Source organism: Eucalyptus grandis, chromosome 1 (assembly GCF_016545825.1).
Source record: "Eucalyptus grandis isolate ANBG69807.140 chromosome 1, ASM1654582v1, whole genome shotgun sequence".
NCBI classification, from domain to species: domain Eukaryota; kingdom Viridiplantae; phylum Streptophyta; class Magnoliopsida; order Myrtales; family Myrtaceae; genus Eucalyptus; species Eucalyptus grandis.
The window spans coordinates 10,822,574-10,841,496 of record NC_052612.1 but is presented as its reverse complement, the minus strand read 5'-3'; the positions used below and the strand labels follow the sequence as shown (position 1 = coordinate 10,841,496).

Sequence of the window (18,923 nt, the reverse complement as noted above, 5' to 3'; positions counted from 1 at the left end):
GACTCAGTTTTTAGACTGAAAAAAAGGCTCTATATGGATTGAAGCAAGCGCCTCGAGCATGGTACAATAGGCTAAGTAAGTTTCTAATTCAATGTGGTTTTGTCAAAAGAAAAGTAGATACTACCTCGTTTATTAAAAGAGAATGTAAAAACTTTCTACTTGTTCAAATCTATGTTGATAATATTATATTTTTGGATCACCTAACGAAAACCTGTGCAAAAAGTTTTCTAAATCTATGTAGGATGAATTTAAGATGAGCATGATAGGTGAACTATCTTTCTTTCTCGGATTACAAGTGAAACAATTGAATGAATGAATTTTCATTTACCAAGAGAAATATGTAAAAGATCTTGTTAAAAAGTTCGAATTGGAGAATTGTAAAAAGACTGAGATACCAATGTCAAGTTCTTCGAAGCTAGACAAAGATGAAAGAGGAAAGAAAGTTTATCAAAAGCTCTACAGGAGTATTATTGGTTCAATTCTTTATCTTACTGCTTCTAGACCTGACATTTTGTTTAGTGTTACATTTGTGCTAGATTTCAATCTGATCCCAAAGAATCTCATCTAAGTGCTGCAAAACGCATCATCAAATACGTTGCAACTACTTCAAAGTTAGGTCTGTGGTATCCCAAAGAATGAGACTTTACTCTCATTGGATATTTAGACGCAGATTTAGCAAGTTGCAGAGTTGATAGAAAGAGTACTTTCGGTACTTGTCAATTGCTAGGAAACAGGACAGTATCATGGTTCTCAAGAAAGCAGAGTACTGTAGCTCTTTCAACAGCAGACGCAGTGTATGTGGCTCTTGGAAGTTGCTGTTCTCAAATCTTATGGATAAAGCAACAACTGAGAGACTTTGGAATCGAAGAATCATGCACCGAGATCAAATGTGACAACACCAACACAATCAATCTTAAAAAGAATCCAATTCTTCATTCAAGAGTAAAACACATAGAAATTCAAAATCATTTCATTAGAGATCATGTTCAGAATGGAGAAGTTATGATACAGTTCATTAACTCAAAAAATCAATTGGCAGACATATTTACAAAGCTACTGGAGAAAAGTCTATTTAAGTCTATTCGAACCAGACTGAACATCACATCTTTTATCAAGTAAAGTCTGGAAGTGCTCAAAACTCAGAGGTAAAGTCTGAAGTTGTTCAGACTTAGAATAACTAAAAGTTACAACTGTAAGTTATTTCGATTCCAGCATTTTAAATTTTTTAAGGTACGATTACTTTTTAATTGCTAATTGATTGTTATAATTTTAGAAATTATCTTTTCCGAGTTTTTGAATTTATGGCAATTTTTCATTTTCAAAAAGGCAGTTTTATTTATTCCTTTATGATGATTCGTATACCTTGTTTCGTTTGCTTTATATACTGTTGCTTTCTTCTTTGTTTTCACTCACAAACCCTAGATCACAGAACTTCACTTTCTTACTTTTTCTCTCTAGTTTAATCCATAAAGTTCTTATCTTTTTCACAAATCGAGTTCGAGAAATCTCTCAAAGACTGTGACAATGTCTTCCTAAAGAAAGTTCTCTAGGACCTCAAGCAGGGGACCACAACATATGCGTGAGGGTCCTACGCACTTTGATTTGATCGAGGAAGAAGACTCTCCAAGGCAGCAGCAAAGTCAACAACAACATTCTCAACCGCGCCATTCTTCTCAGGCTAGAACTCAAGTGTCCTCGCAACAACAAGCAGAGGAAGAAATCATCGATAATGTGGAACTTGTAAGGACTCTTAAGCCCACATTTCTTTTCAAACTCTACACCACTTTGAAGGAAGGTGGTTCTGCAATGACCTTTATTGATGAGTTTTTGAGTGAGAAATGGTACAAAAATGAAACTCATTTTCTAAAGACAATGGAGAGTTTGGGCATTGCTTCTGCTGGTTTGGCAGAAAGGGCTTTTGCAAATTTCCTAAGTGATCCACGGTTTGGATCATTTAATCAACCATAAGGAAAAGATGACGATGAGAGGATGTTAGCTCACTTTAAACCTAGGATGGGTGTTGCTGCGAACATTCGTGGTGAAAGAACAGATCTTTTTCGTTCTAAGGAGCACAAGAGAACTTATTCTAAATTACTGAAGCGAGGGGTGATGAACCCGAGGAGTGTTGATTTTGACTTTCTCGATTCGTTGAATGTGAAATTGCGGGAGAAGTTTACATTACTTCAACTCGAACGCTTTTGTTCTAAGACAATTGTTGCTCATCCAGAACTTACAGCTTATTTCTATTCCAATATATCCTTTTTAGATGCGAATAGTTTTTCCTTTAGTGTTAGAAACCAAGATTTCGTGGTCGATATGGACACTCTGGCTGATGTGATTGGGGTGGAAAGAGGGCGTTTCCAACCAATTAGTGTGTCTATTACTCATGCTACCATGAAGCTTGTTCGAGATAGGATTGTTGAAGGCCGGATTTCTTACTCCAAGATGAATGCCTTTAATTTCTTGCTCCACAAGATTGTCATTAACTGTCTCAGACCCAAATCCACATCAAAGACTGATGTCTCAAACTCTGAAGCAAAGCTGATGTACGCCATTAACATTGGTTATAAGTTCTCTCTACCTCACACTATCCTTATGCACATGTATAGGACATTGGTAAAGGACAAGGGACAACTCCCTTATTATGCTCTTGTCACTCGTTTGTTCAGACACCTTAACATTCAGCCTCCCAAAATTCTATGTGTTCGAACCATTGATCCAATGGTAGTGAGACTGAAGATGGTTTCTAAGATGTGTCTGAATGAGCTAAACAAGGCTTTGGAAAGTTTTAAGGTAAAGACCCCTATCAAGGCACGTCAAGACTCTGCAGGTGGAAAAAGGAAAGGCAAAGAGCCCTTAACAACATCATCTAAGAAGATGAGAGTACTCATCTTGCAGAATGAAAAAGATGAGGATGACATCACTATCTCCGCTCTTGCATTGAAGAACTTACAGAGTTTTGTTCCAGAAATAGATGATCGAGAGAGCCAAAATAGAGAAGAGACAGAGTAAAGAGACGAAGAGAGAGAAGCGATGAGGAAAGAAGAAAAAGAAGGAAGAACAGAAGAAGAGGGAAAAAGAGATCAAGAAGAGGGTCATGGTGATTCTTATGCAGAGGAGGAAGGACAAGATCATCGTGATACTGAAGAAGAGCAAGAGCAAGAAGAGTACTTTTCTCCACTTGAAGGCACCGAAACAAGGGGAGTTGTTGATAAAAGAGGTACTTCTTCACTTGCTTTTACTAGTGATGATGTTAGTCGTTCTCCTACCAATCCAAAGGATATGTATGCCTCTCAATTCCCTGAAGATGGTAATGAGACTTCATCTCCAAGTTTGGATGTTCGTGCTGAAGTTCCATCATCAGCCAACACTCCACAAACTGATCATGCTGAAGCAAGTACTCAAATTGACAACTCAGCAGACTTTAAAAGACTGATCGAGCTTCTTCTAGAGATCAAAGCTCAGGTTTATGGGTTGGGATGTGAATTTTAGACCATGCAGAATGTTATAAAGCCACTTCAGTTTCTTTGCACGACCAAGTACAAGCCTTTAATCTTCAAGTTCAAGCAAATGCAAATGGTGATGATATATAGCAACTAAAGGAGGATCTGAGGAAGTTGGAGGAGATTGTCAAGTCTATAGGGGTTTTCCAGCTCGTTTGCATCCCCAAGCAACCTTAATTTTATCCAATTCTTTTTATGTTCTCCACTTTTTGCTATTGACAAAAAGGGGGAGAAAGTTTCAAAAAGGGGAGAAAGTTTGTGCAGATTTGGCTTGGCTTGACTTTGGTTTGGACTTTTTTTACTTTTGGACTTATCTTTTGTTTGGTTGTGGATTGGACTTTTTGACTTTGGACTGTTTGATTTGATCTTTTAATGCTTACAGTAACTTAGGCCATGATAATGATTATGGAAGGATAGTTTTTTTGTAGGACTAATATGTTTTCTGTGGTTGCAGAATCCTTACTATCCATATCCTAATCTACTTATCTTTTATGAGATATCTTGTTTTGCTTAAGTGTTGTTTTGCAGGACAAAAGTGTTCAAACCTGTAGGAAAATTTTGTCACCATCAAAAATGGGGAGATTGTTAGAGAAAACTTTCTTATTGTTTTGAAGTTGACAGAACGTTTCCATCAGTTTAGTTTGAAGATTTGCAGACTCTATCGTCAAAGTCTGAAGAGCTCCAGACTCAAGATTTAAAGTCTACCATCACTAATAGTTTCCAGATCGACGAAGAGAAGACTTATCCAGATGCGAGTTTATCTTCAAGGATTTGGTTCGTACGGTTGAAGAAGATCTCACGGCTGGAGATAGCATCCCGTGATCAATTATTCTTATTGAAATCAATTTGGATAATTAGATCTGTTGATTGGCGAAAGTATACTTGGAATGTTCTACTTATGGAAACCTAGATCCCGATTGTATGGGCGAACAGAATTGGTGAGCTATCATCACATTCCTTAAATAATTAGAAGATCTTCTTAATTGATTCTGTTCAATTAGTAGATTAGAAGAACTCCTTTGGAAAGTGTCAACAGTTATAAAGGCATTGAGGAGTATATAAGGAAGACGCTCAAGTTATTCGAGTGTGTGCACGAAAGAAAAATTCCAAAGTCTGAAGCTCCTAGTTCTTTGCTATTTCAATAGTTGAGCTTAAGTTGTACTCAGAAGAGAGATTAAATACTTGTGAGACCTTGAAAAAGTGTGGTAGAGTTTCTACATTGTGGAATCAAGGATGTGAGACTTTAAAATCTCTTTTGATTCTTAGTGAAATCCAACTAGTGGGCTGTTAATGCGGGAGAGTGGACGTATGCTTGGTCTAAGCCGAACCACGAGAAATATTGTATTTCAATTCTCTTTCCCTAAACTCCTTACTTTAATTTGTAGCTTTATATAACTGTTTATAATCTTTTACATCTTCAGTCTATTATCCTCAAAAGACGAATTAATTTGTTAAGTCTTGCAAAACTTATTTTTACACTTATTCATCCTCCCTCTAGGTGCTCTTACTAGCACTATTACCAGCGACGGCGGGGGGAGGGCCCGTGAGCCCTCGCCGGCTCTGGGTGAGAGCCGTGACCCTCGCCGCCTCCCCACCGACGCCAGGAAGGGCCAGCGATGGTGGGGGGAGCATTAGCCGGCGTCGCCGGGCCTTGGCCAAGGGCTGGCGACACCGGCCGACCGGCGGCGAGGGCCCGCGAGCCCTCGCCCAGATTTGGGGCGAGGGTCGCGGCCCTCATTGCGATCGATGAGGGCGCACGAGCCCTCGTCGTCGGTCGGTCGGGGGCCAACAACCTTGGTCGACCCTCCCCCCTCCATCGCCGGCCCTTCCCGGCGACGGCAGTAGGCGGTGGTGGCGAGGGCTCGGCCCTCGGCCGCCCCTTCGGCCCCCGTACTTTTCTTTTTAATTTTAAGTTTTTTAATTTTAAGGATATTTTAAATAAATTTAGTTTTAAATTCAATTTAATTAATTTTTATATTAATTATTTACACACGTCAGAGCAAAACCGACGCCGTTTTTGCATTTTCTCGCCACATCGGCATGCAAAACGACACCGTTTTGCACCAATTTCTCCGGAAAATTGCTACGTCAGCAATTTGGCCGGATTTTGGTCGGAGTAGCACTTAAGTAATCCATTTTACTCCGATTTTGATACTTAAGTGTACATTTTCAAAATTTTGGCACTTAAGTATTTCTCCATGCCAAGTTTTGGCACTTAGGCTGTACTTCTGCCATAGATAAAGAAGAGAACCGAGTTCTTGTGCAGATGCAAAGTATGCTCGCGTGCCTAAAATGCACAACGCTCTCATTATAAAGACCAATTATTCTTTAGATGAATAAAACATTTATCTTCATCCTATTTTCTGAATTAATAAATTTTGGCACCTTATAATTTGCAAACCATTATTTTAAATTCATGAAGCACCGCTCATGAATAGGATTGACATCAATTTAATAAGGCCATTTTTCGGCACTATAATAAGAGTCAGGAGATGGCCTTCACGACTATAGGACTCCTCACATGATGTTCAGTGTCCGACCATATCAGCTCGCCAAATGAGTAATCCCCGGTTGCATTGGCTCCTTTCGCCTTCAGCACGACCTTGAAGGACTTCTCTTCATTAATCTTCTTAAACTTCAGGTGGGCTGGCTTGACATGAACTGAAACTCCATTCGGTTCCAGTACCGATGCCTTGTAGGTCCCTGGCAAGCCAACGTTCTTCACAGTTCGAGTCACCGTGATTGATCCCGGGAGCTTAGGAACCGTGATCGAAGGATAGTTGAAGTCTAGAAGACCAATGCGTTTCGAACAATTGTAGGCACCATCTGAGAACATCGAGATCTGTGTTGCATTGTAGCCTAGAGAACACAAGAAGTTGAGATAATCTTTGATGCCCAGATCATAGACCAGGCCAGGGTCCATAGCACGGTTGGGTTGGATGTGTCCAGCTCCGTAACTGAATGGAGTCGCCTTGTAGTAGGAGGCATTGATGATCGATTCCATTGCATTATCTCGTATCGTTGCTGCAAGCAAACAGACGGGGCAAAGATCTATCAATACGTTACGCATCTTGGAAACACCTATCAAACACCAGGCTAGTTAGTCATGACAATACTATGTACAGGTTCGGTTCGCATTGTTTTCAGTGGAGATTGCAAGAGCGGCGGGTTTGTGATTTTCACTCCCCTAAGGTTCCGTATGCCCATCAGACATAACAGTCGAGCTCATAATGTAGTCGAAGTATATCATTCACTCAGACTCACCACTCGTCATGATTGCCGATCGAATCACAGCAGGACTCCATTCTGGATGTAGAGTTTTCAGAAGACCAGCAACACCGGAAACATGAGGACACGACATCGAGGTGCCTGACACAGCATTAAAAGGGACCCGGCGTTGATCGATATCCTCATTTGTCGGCCCCACTGCTTCAGTGTACGCAGCTATGACGCTGAGTCCAGGTGCAGTAATATCCGGCTGGCCATAATCATTTCAACAACTCAACTAGCTATTGTTACAAAAGCAGCGTGACTAAATCGGCAATGAACCTTCAAAGTACCTTTAGAATTTCGGGTGTAATGGTGTTCGGCCCCTTTGAGGAAAAAGCCGCCATGAATGGAGATGGCTTCACGCCCAAATTCGTCACTACGCGCGTGATCTGAGCAGTGGGAAACCTGTCGCAATGAAAGGTTGCACAAACATGTCAAATCACACGGACACAATTTACGCCGGCCTCATGAGCCAGACCAAGAGCAACATTGCGCCGTGACAGAATCTGTCATTAGGGAGCAAAAGAGGAGCCTGTGTGCACTTACTTAGTTGAGTTGATGTAACTGAAGATGGCGGCCCCATCAGTGTAGTTGACGTGAGATGCGGGAAGGAAATGTGGGTCAGCGACGATTTCGTTTCCCGAGAGGATATTGTTGGCAAGGACCATCCCAACCGCGCCGGCGAGGAAGGCCTGCTCTCCCTTGTCGACCCTCGCGTTTTCTCCTCGAAGGCAAACCAGGATCTTCTCCTTCACCTTCCTCGGATCAAGCGTTCCATTCTGGCAGAGTAGCCTGTCTTATGCAACCATATACACATCACAGTTAGCAATGGAGCATTCATCGAGCTGAGCAAAAGAGGTAAATCAATTTTTCAGCTGCAAACGATAATGGCAAGATATTAATAGTGCGGAAATGGTTGTGATTATTACGCTTCATCGGCCGACACATGAGACAATCTAGCATCCGCTGCGCTGATCAGTTTGTAGAACTTGTCTCCAGGCAAGGATTTCGGTGATAAGCTCGCACCCTTCGGGGAAAAAGGAGAAAGCAAAAGGACACATGTTTACAGAATTAGCAGTTTCCCGGAATCGGAAACGCACTCAACACCGATTCACACAATCAAAATGCCCGAGGTGATGTGACAAACAGTAAAACAGGCTTTGTCTATTGTCCAGATTAGCTTAAGAACCGACGCAACAATTAAGGGTCATGCTCGATGAAATATCACTAACCATCTTGCGGACATTCATCATTTAAATATGCGATTTCCAGTGCATTCGTATAGTTTTTCAAATTGGTAATGTGTGTCAGACCCTAGGAACAGCTTCACCGATTAAGCGAGAGAGTCTGACCTTGAATCGCCTCTTATCGCCAATCACCACGTAGTTGGAGAAATCCCGGTCCATGGTGCTTGCCGCCACCGTGATCAGCCAAGGCGAGATGTTTGAGACTGTGCCGTCGCTGGGCCCAGAATTCCCGGCCGAGCAAACCACGACGATGCCGTTCCTCATGGCGTGGAAGGACCCGATCGCAATGCTGTCGTTGAACAGTGGGGAGGGGTCACCGCCGAGGGAGACCGAGAGGACGTCCACGCCGTCGTGTATGGCGGCATCAAAGCCGGCCAGTATGTCCGCGTCGAAGCACTCGCTGCCGGTGACTGGCGGCCAGCAGACCTTGTAGGCGGCAACCCGAGCCCTTGGGGAGCCGCCCTTGGCGGTGCCTTGGCCGTAGCCAAAGACACTGGCGCCGGCAACAAAGTTGCCACCGGCGGTGGAGAGGGTGTGGGACCCGTGGCCGTCGTTGTCCCGGGGGGTGTCAAAGGAGGCGTTGAGGGGCCCCACTGCGGCGGCGTAGCCTTTGTTGAAGTATCTGGCGCCGATGAGTTTCCTGCAGATCGACGTTTCCGTTGGCGGGAGTTACTTTGGCATTTTCTTTTTTCAAAATCTTTGACTAATGTTTTTCTAAATATTTAATAGAGGAAAAGGAAATGTGTACAAATAAAAAGAAAAGATAAGATAAAATATTAAAAAAAAAAAAGGAAATGTGTGAGAAAGAGATTTAGAAATAAGAAAATTGTTTATTTACAAATTCCGATTTCACTTATTGAAGAAAAACAATGAAAAGTTAAAATGTTGAGAACGATTCCTTCTCTCCATGTACAAATTTCAGTCTCAGGCGTTGGAGTCTGAATGGTATCATGCTAAACTAGACGTATAAACATTGTTTGGTCAAAATTAGGTCACTTGCCTCATGTAATAAGAAATTATTTCATTAAATCTCCATTTATTTCGTGAAAAATAAATTACTTAAAAAAATCCCTAAAATAATTTTCTACAAAAAATGAATAAACAAAAAATATTTGTATCATGCATGAAAATATTTAGATATAATTTGTTATTAATAATAAAAATATTTTTTTATTAACTATCATTTTAAGCTATGTAAGTAATATTTTTTAGAAAATATTTTTAATATTTTTTTCACGAAATAATTGAAGTCTAAAAATAAGTTATAAATGAAAAACAGTTGGAGCTGTAGACTAGAATTCTTCTTATTTCGCGGAACAATATTGTCCACTAGTTAGAGTAGTTGAAGCAAGAAATGGTGCGCGAAAAGACAGTCAACGAAAACGAAAGTCAACAATTAAAGCAAGAAATGGTACGCGAAAAGACAGTCAACGAAAACGAAAGTCAACAATTAAAGCGAGAAATGGTACGCGAAAAGACAGTCAATGAAAACGAAAGTCAACAATTATGGGTTTTTGATATCTTTTACCTAACTTGATTTTTCAGACGAAAACAAAAGTTTGAAAAGAAGAAAGAAAAAATGGTTCGGACCCAAGAAGTGACCCAAGCGAATTAGCGGAGCGAAATGAGATTTGTCCGTTTTGAAGAAAGACAAAAAAATATTAGGTGATGACAACGAAGGCGGAGATGAAGATAGCTACGTCTCGTGAACGTCAGCCAATTCTTGAGAAAATAATAAAGGGAGGAAAAGAATGGCTTCATATGTCAAATTGATTTTTGTAAAAGAAGGGGACATGTTTATTTGAATAACATCTTTTTTTCTTTTTCTTTTTTTATGTTGCCTTGTTATATAGCTCTATGCATATCTAACACATTTACGGGTAACTTGAAGATCGCAAATAAATTCATCGTTTGAGAAATTTACATATAGACTTAGACCCAAAGAAAGCCTTGATTTTCCGGAGAAAGGTAAGCAGTCGCGCCACCACCGATAATGTTACTCAAGCTTGACAAGGCCGAGTTCAGGCTTGGTAACACCGGATATGGCATCGTGAACCCAAATCAAATGTATGGGTGAAGCAAGCTCGAGATAGGGATTGAGGTTGGGTGCTCGTGGAGTGATCAATTCTCAAGCGGCATTGCGCGGTGAAAGTCACAGCAGCAATAATTGGTAGGCGAATACAACTTTAAATGAAGTTTTATTTTTTCTATTATAGATACCAAGAAAAAGGGAAAAAGATAATAAAAGATCAATTCAACTTTATTATGAAATGGATTAGAATCAATATTTAAGAATAGTTTAGGGACCACATTAAACATATCAAAAGTTCAAGAATAACATTGCACATTGGATTAAATTTAAAAAACTATCATCATCATTATCCCTTTTTTAATCATGTCCGTGGGTTGTGTCGTACAAGTTATTCAAAGAGTGTCTTATTTCTATAGGTCCGTTTATTTGGAAAAAAAAAAAAAAAATCAGATAAATTGTTTTCTGCCCTTCTAGTATTTTGATGATAGAAAATTAATTAATGTATGGAAAACAACAAGCTTAAATGGGAGAAAACAACTTCTTCTTATGGCAAGAAGAAAATCATTTTTCCTAAAGCACCCAACGAATGAGGACTAATTATTTTCATTTATCAAGAGGTTTTTAATAAAACACAAGCAACCTAAGACCTAGTTTATAACCATGGACTAGTTCGAGCTAAAATAGCTCATGGCGAACTCTATCTTATAGAAATTGACCTTAAAAAGAAATGCTCAAAAGACTTCGGACGCCTACACTGTCCACAGTACCAAAAGATATAATGGGAAAGTATCTTTTACCTTCTCGAAAGAAGGTGAGTGGAGAAAAGTCAGCGTTTTGAAAATGGCAAACTTTTTTTTTTTTTTTTTTTTTGGTGTTTTTCTTTTTGGAGTTGAGCAAGGAAGGATAAGAAAGTGGGAGAGTGGGAGCAAGCAAAGAACCTGTTGCAGCGAAAGCGAGGATCCTTGTCGTTTTGGCAGATTCCTTTCCACTTTGGAGGAATCGGTCCCAACCCTTGGTCGCTAAAGCTTTTGGAATCTGGCCACGCCCCTGCATGCGCCAAAATCCCAATCGATTACATCTTTTTTTCCCCATATTTTGCACTGAGCCTTGTCAATTCCAGGTCCAACATAGCAATAGCAGCAAATAACTCAAACCCCCAGTGGGGAGTTTGTGTTTTTTTTTTTTTTTGCTTGACGTTTTTAATCATGAGGCTGCGCTTCACCTACTCCGGAAAAGAGCGTCTGTCTGGGGGCAGCTTTTGTGGGGATTATCCTCTGCGTATTTTGTGGTTTGGCCCACGGACACGTGCTCTTGCAAGTACCATATTCGACTCCTGAGGTGAGCACCGCACTTACACGTGACAGGATTCCTTTGGCCCGCAGGATCAACTTTGCTAATGGTGTAATTTTCTCTCTCTCTCTCTCTCTCTCTCTCTCTCTCAGTTTCTGTTGCAATTATGAGTTATTAACCAAACACTTTCCAAACTAAATTGTTGTGGAAAACTATAGTAAACAATCTCGTAGCATAAGGATGTGAGTCCTCCACAATTAGGGAATAATTGATTATCTCAAAGACCGAATGACTTTATATCTAAAGAATTTTAATCCCAAGAAAACTATACCTAAACCCAATATATAGATATATATGCACCTCACCTCGCCCTCACGAGTCAAGCCAATGCTACTAGCTTTGGTAGCTATAGTGACCCGCCTCCTTTCACCGGCTATCACTTGGTCTTTCTCGATCCCTTTATGATTGGAAGTAGAGAGAGCACGCGTGATAGCCGAGACCACTAAGATGTCAATTTAGGTTTTATCTCCATTCCTAGTATAGCATAATATCATGAATTTTAGGCCTATGGTTCACTAGACGCACAAAGATGTGTTCGAACTGACTTTTACTCTCTATCGCTCTATGATTGAAAGTAGAGGGAGCATGTGTGATGCTCGAGACCACTAAGATGTCAATTTAGGCTCTATCTCCATACCTAGCACAACATTATACTGGGGTTTTAGGCATATGGTTCCCCATATGCACAAAGATGTGTTCGAATTAATTTTTACTTTCCATCCCTTTATGATCGGAAGTAGAGGGAGGACACGTGATGGCTGAGACCACCAAGATGTCAACTTAGGCTTATCTCCATCCCTAGTGTAGTACCACATCGAGAGTTTTAGGCATATGTCTCACCAGATGCACAAAGATGCGTTTGAATTGACTGTGGCTCTTACTATTAAAAAATAAATTATCTCCATATATGGCTTTTGTAATTTGACTTTCATGAAATTTGTATATCAAAAGTTCTTTTGAAAGAACATTCAAATTGAGACATGTCGAGTTAATATTTATAATTTCTTTCCACGTTTTTCTCAAACATTGAAATACTTTTTTCCGCTTAAAATTTTTGACTTGAAGCAAAAGATACTCATTTTTCCAAATTAAGCAACGGTCTAACAATGTGCTGACCAATATATATATTCCAAATTAGACTAGTCTTAAGACATGATGTATTTCCCTTCTAGTACCTTTGACTAGTATTCAAGATTTGACCCTCTCAAATGTGCATCTCTAATGTCTAAACACATATATCGTATATACATGCATAACCATGTGCCCCGCATTCGCAATTAGATCCACAAGAAGGGGATAGAGAATATGTAGATAACAAGCACCTCTAGAGCACCTCCACCAAATTTCACTATTATTTTCCCATTTGCATGGATTTTTTTAATAGAATTTCGATAATGCAGCTACACAGGGTGTGCTCCTTCTCTAGTCAGCAAGAAAAAGACAACACCCAACAATTTTCGATAAAATTAAATTTTCCACATGGGCCGAGGAAAATCTTTGATCTCTTTACATGCACACATGTCTATCATTAATGGCAGAATCTTATTATATCTACTAGTTTACTGAGGATTAGGCTCACTAGAGCGTGCTTGACTCGCTACCCGTTTCTTTACTATCTACCCTCTTATATTATGCCCCAATCTGTATTATGCAGATAGGACAATGAGTTGACGACACAAAGTCGATAGCTTTTGAAAATCATTAGATGGTTATCGGTAGTTACACAGATTAAGACCTAATAAAAGAACGATCCGTGTTAGAGCGAAGAGAACGTGCGTGGCCGAAGCAAGAACCGAACATGGAGAGTGGACTAAAGTCGAAGATCTTGAAACATTGGCATTTCTTTATGATAGATAAACGACATGACAGCCTTGCTCTGGTTGTAATGTAAGTCAACGTTTGTGGTTTTTGGGGGACTCTTATGTTATTTTTCGTCAAGAAAATATGATGTTAGACTAGATAAATGAATAAATAGTGGGTCGAAGTCGCTTGCCTGTGTCCAGGTTCCCAATGATGGTATCTTCACCAAATCGAGCTTTCTTCCAAATTGAATCGGAAGAAACCACGCCGTTCTGCTCGAGGCCTAGAAACTCCCACGATCTCGTCGTGTGTAGTTTCTTGCCCTGGTTTAGAAAAACCGACACCACTCTTGGGTGCCCTGCCAAAGGTTGGAAAACCAACAATAATCATTAAAGATTAATAAAAACAAGCGCTTCCTTAGCAGAAAAACGAAATCTGAACGATTAGAGTTGATTTATTTAGTGATGTGATGGGTTAAGTTTGGATTTATTATTGATACACGTGACATACGCGTCATCGCATCGTCTAGTGCGATAGTCTTTCTCAAAGTTTGGAAGATGTGTGGGGACATATTGCTCTTTTGTTTATTATTTGGAGTTTTGCGCTAAAACAGGGGCATGGGATGGAGCTATGAGCATTGCGGTCATCAAGGGTTACGCGACTTGTCATCAAGATGTGCAAGTTGCACTCCAAGTTTATGACAGATGCAAAACAAAAGGACTGTTGTTTCCGGAGGTCAAACTTCAAACCAAAGGAGAAAAGGGGTCGGAGCTTACGGGCGATCTGGGCAGCTACTTCATCTTCGAGAGTCGCGGCAAAGCCGTTGATGTGCCTCGTGTACGAATAGAAGATGGCCTCCTCAGCGTCGTCTTGGCTATACAAAACATTGTCATCAACGCATACTACAAACTGAAAAGAAGAAGAAGAAGAAAAGTGGTGGTGGTGGTGGTGAACTTTATCTGCATTGTTTTTACCCAAAAAAAAAAAAAAAAAAACTTTATCTGCATTGAAATGCAATACCTTCCCAAGAAAGAGCCAAGAAATTCATGGTGAGACTCCGTCACTCGACTCAGATCAGCCAACGAAGCATCCGGGCCGTGCGAGTGAGATCCCAAGTAAACCACGTACGACTTTGATCCACCACACGCACATACACACACAAAACAATTAGGAAAGATTCATGATTATGATGATGATGATATCAGCTAAGGTAGGACCCTCTTCAAACCAAGACAAGAATGTAGAGATTCCATTGTTAACAGAACGGTGCGACGGCTTAGGCTTCGAATGCTCACCTTTTTCGCAGCAAAAGCGGGTGTCTGGTGCTGTGTTAACGAAAGAAGAAAGAGCACGAGAAGGTGAACGGAGAGGTTCATGGCAACTTCTATTTGGAGGGCAATTGCATCACCCCCTTGTAGGAACAATGGAAAAGAAGCAACTATGGGCGTCCTCTTTATAATGTTTGGGACGGAGAGAGAGAGGGAGAGTGGTCCTAAGCATTGACCTTAAAAGGCTTCCCGTTTCAATGGATTCCCTTTCGGGTTTAAAATGAGTAAATCCCACTGGGCTCTCTGCCACAACTCCCCTTTGGGGAGTAAGGATACCACCCTGGATTCCCGTGACGCCTTCCCCAGTAAAATACCTGGGCATGGTATAGGAAAATGAAAGGGGCTTCCCCCATTCCACTCCCCGAGCCCAGCCAAAAAAAGGGTTTGGATTCTCTTCGGTGGAGACGATAAAGAAGCTAAGAACAAAATGATCCAAAGAAAAATCCTAATTACTTCCTTAGGCAAGCCCCAACTTGGGATATATTTAATTTCCTCATATACCGTGTGAGGAAAACATCATATGACTATAAGTCACTTGGCCGACCCGTAAGAAAAGAAAGGTGTAAAAAACAAGATGGAATTCATAAAACGCAAGCAACGATGATTAATTAGCTATATGATATCATCGTCGTCCCGTAATATATTCGTCATAAATTACTTTTTTCAACTTTAAGACCTGTTTCGAGACGCCCCATCTTCATATTTCCTATAAAATACTAAATGAGGAGGGAGCTTCGGCGGTGAGGATACGGAGTTATGCTCCGCTGGACACTTCTTACAAGGTCAGCTGTACTGCTATTTTATTCATGCGACAGCAGATGAAACTGCCCAACTGTGTGGATATCTTTTCTTATTGGTTAATAAAAAAATTAAATATAATTCAATTTGATTAGGCTGGCGATGCAAAAAGGACCGGGGGAAGCGGGAACCGGGGAATCTGCTCATTTGACCTTTCTAGTTCATTAAAGTTGGAGATGATCCATTACGGTATCACAGTCGACATATTCTAAAGGGCATACATATATATATAAGGCCCGGGTAACAATTTATGTCTATCAATATCCTTTTGCCCAATTACTGAGGTTTGCCTTAGTAGACACCCTTTCAACATAGAAGGAGGAGGTGCGGGGTTCGAATCCCCACCTTCTCAGGGGGTTGGGGTGGGGGAGTGGGTTTCGACCACCTCCTGTAAGGAGGCAGAATAAAAGTTTGAGAATAAGAATTATGGTAGGAATAAAATATGACTGGCAAAAAAAATAATGTCCTTTTGCCCTCTCTCAACATAAGTTTTTCAAAAATAAAAATCGACAAAAAAAATGTAAGTTTTCCAGGGTAGTATGTATTTATGAGCAGCAAAAGTTGCAGTAAGAGGCCGGCGTTGCTAAAAAAATATAAGATTTCAATGAGTTTCATATTCGCTAGTTGCGAGATGTATTATATAAATATATTGACGCACCCGCTTTTATCTAATAATTAATGTGTTCTTTTTTATTTTAACATCTCTTTGAGTTGGCAAATTTTTGATATACTCATTAGCAAAGAAGATGACGAAAAAGAAAAATAACAAAAAAAAGTCCTAAACTTGTTATTTTTGTAGCAATTCTATCATAAATCTTCAATTTTAGTAAGTTTGTTCTAAGATAATTTACCAATGTAGTTAATACGATCAACTTTAGATGGAAATCGCCTACATGGACTCTAGGTATGTTACTTGTTACCATCGGCACTATTATGGACAATTTTTTTTTATGAATTTTTATTATTTTTCTTTGTTTTGTTCTTTTTCCTCTTTTCTTTCCTTTCCTTTTTTCCCCATTGTGGGCCAACAGGGGCCTCTACGCCCTCTACGCCCTCGCTTGGATCTTGCAAGGGTCGTTGACATGGCCTTGCTAGCTCAAAGTTGTAAAACAAGAGAGAGAGAGGGAGAGGGAGAGGGAGAGGGAGAGAAGTTCATTAATATATCAAAAAATTGTAAAATTTGTCTACGTCATGCCATTTCTTGTAAAAGACCCATCAATGATTTCTAATCAAATTTGGTACATTAATAAATCGTCAAAAGGTTTTTGATCCAATTTGTATGATTAAAAAATTTATGATTAAATTGGTACAAATACAATAAGTTTAGGAATTTTTCGATACATTTCTCGATGACGAAAGCAAAAAAAGCACCTTAAGTCAGATTTGGGATATTAGGCAAAACAGCAAAGTGGTACAACAAAGGGTTCATCGATTAGTGATTGATTTGGGTAGATGGAAACGCCGTGAGTCTGAACCTCTATAAATTGTGAGGTCGTTCTGGTGCTGACTTTTAAGTTCTGATGGAAGGAGGGACGATCGCCCAACAAGGTGACTCGAGATGGCAGCAACGCTGTGGACTCAAAGTGCTCTCTCAAATCCAAGGCCCGATCCAGAAAGAGCCTGATTGCAGAAACGGGCCTCAAGGTGTACTTGCGCTACTTTCGTCCTATTGGAGCCCAAGTTCTTGCAAAGTCGGCTCCGGTTGGGGTCTTGTCTTTGGTCCTTTAGCTTTATGTGCGGAGTGATCATCTAATTGTTTTGCTGAGCAACGGAGTCCTCCATCTTTTCTCTATTGGTGTAATCAATTAAGGTCTCTATCAACTACTTTTGCCAACATTATTCAGTTGATGACACGACCATGTCATTACGGTAGAAATTTGAAAAGAGGGGCATTGCGTCAGAGCCGCGCCGTCGTGAATTTTCAAGCGTACTAAAGAGCGTTGGAGGTGGAGCACAGCACCTTTATATAAGCATGACTTTTTGAATGGCGTAAAGAAAATTTGCAGGTATAGAGAACCACCATGCAGTGCGAGTTACGAAGACATCATATAATCAAAGCTTTGGGATACCGGAAAAAGCGTCTTTGGACACTTTCGAATGTCTCTTTCACCAATTGAATGCGTATTATCTGGTTAATGGCCGCTTATTGTTTGACACATCATTTAGTAAACACATTTAATGTACCGGTCATAATATTTCTAGCATTCCTCTCTTTTGTTTTGCTGGTAAATTTAGTTTTCTTTCCTCATTAGGCAGTTAGCTTTTTAGTCATCTTGCTATCATATATTTTAATTGCGTGTTAATATTTGACAAGAAAATTATCCAAAAAGTTTCGAAACTTATTGTACTAATGCTAATTCAATTCCAAACATTTCAATTTTACTAATTTAGTTCCAAATCTTTTGATAACGTGTTAATTTAGTCATAAACCTTTTGAAAACTTGCTAATTCAATAATAAATCTTTCAATTGTGTCAATTTAGTCTTAAACATTTTAATGATTTGCTAAACTAGTCATCAATCTTTTAACACATTACGAATTTAGTCTTGCTGGCTAATTTTAGCCGAATATCGATGACACAACAATTCAGTCAATGAACCACCTGCAGCAGGGGCTCCATTGGATAAGACTCAATTGATCTTTGCCCTCAAGGTGAGGGGTTCGAAACCCATGGAGGCTCTTGGTGCCTTAAACGCTTGCATGGGGTGGTAGTTCCCTCGTGCGATCTAGGGTTGCCCACCAGCCGCTTGGCTGTACGGGTTCAAAGTGGGTCATAAAAAAAAAACAATTTAGTCAATGACAGCAATCCTAAGTGGCACAGTCAACACTAACATAAACAACTTTTTTAAAATTTTTAGATTTTTTTATTCTTTTCTTTTCTTTTTTCTTTTTTACCAAAAAAAAGAAAAAAGAAACACAGGGCCAACGGGGCTACCGGCAACCTCCACTAGCCATTAAGTGAGGGCTAGCAACCTTTGATGACCCCTGGGTAAGGGTCGCGACACCCTCACTATGGCCCGCGATGGCCTGGGCAAGGGCTCGTGACTCCCTCACTGGCCACAACAAAGGCGGGTGAGACTGTGGTTGGCAAGGGTTTTACGAGGGGTTGCCAACCCTTGCTTAATGATCAGGAAAGGACGTTGGCCTTATGTAAAAGAGAAAAAGAAAATACAAGAAAAAAATTCAATTTTTTAAAAAAATTAAAAATTATTTACGTCAAAGACCAACTACACCATATAAAATAGCCATCATTGACTAAATCGTCACGACACTTATATTCGATCAAAATTAGCCGGAAAACTTAAAATGGTAATTCGTTAAAAGGTTTAGGAATAATTTGGCTAATTGTTAAAAGGTTTTTGATTAAACTAGTAATTGAAAGATTTAGGATTGAATTGACAAAATCAAAAGACTTAGAACTGAACTAGCCACCGGACAATGGGTTAGAACTTTTTAGATAATTTTCCCAAATTTGACCCACATGCATAGAGTAATTTTCACTTTCAATTTGTAAATCAATTATTATAAATTTCATCGAACAATCTAAAACACCATTACCATTTTGCAGAGGCTTAAACCCAAGGCAAAAAGAAAA

General features: G+C 39.9%; 1 protein-coding gene across 1 annotated transcript; it reads right to left on the bottom strand.

Moving 5' to 3' along the window:
• Window positions 1-5,895: 5,895 nt before the first annotated feature.
• LOC104433979 (subtilisin-like protease SBT5.3) lies at window positions 5,896-14,658 on the bottom strand. Its single transcript, XM_010046911.3, has 11 exons — window positions 14,498-14,658; window positions 14,223-14,332; window positions 13,979-14,076; window positions 13,396-13,560; window positions 10,991-11,099; window positions 8,126-8,660; window positions 7,703-7,800; window positions 7,320-7,565; window positions 7,064-7,178; window positions 6,768-6,981; window positions 5,896-6,527 (listed from the first exon to the last, which is right to left on the bottom strand). Exons 1-11 carry the CDS (start codon window positions 14,576-14,578, stop codon window positions 5,989-5,991), a joined length of 2,310 nt encoding a protein of 769 aa, XP_010045213.1. The 5' UTR covers window positions 14,579-14,658; the 3' UTR covers window positions 5,896-5,988.
• Between the last annotated feature and the right edge of the window lie 4,265 nt (window positions 14,659-18,923).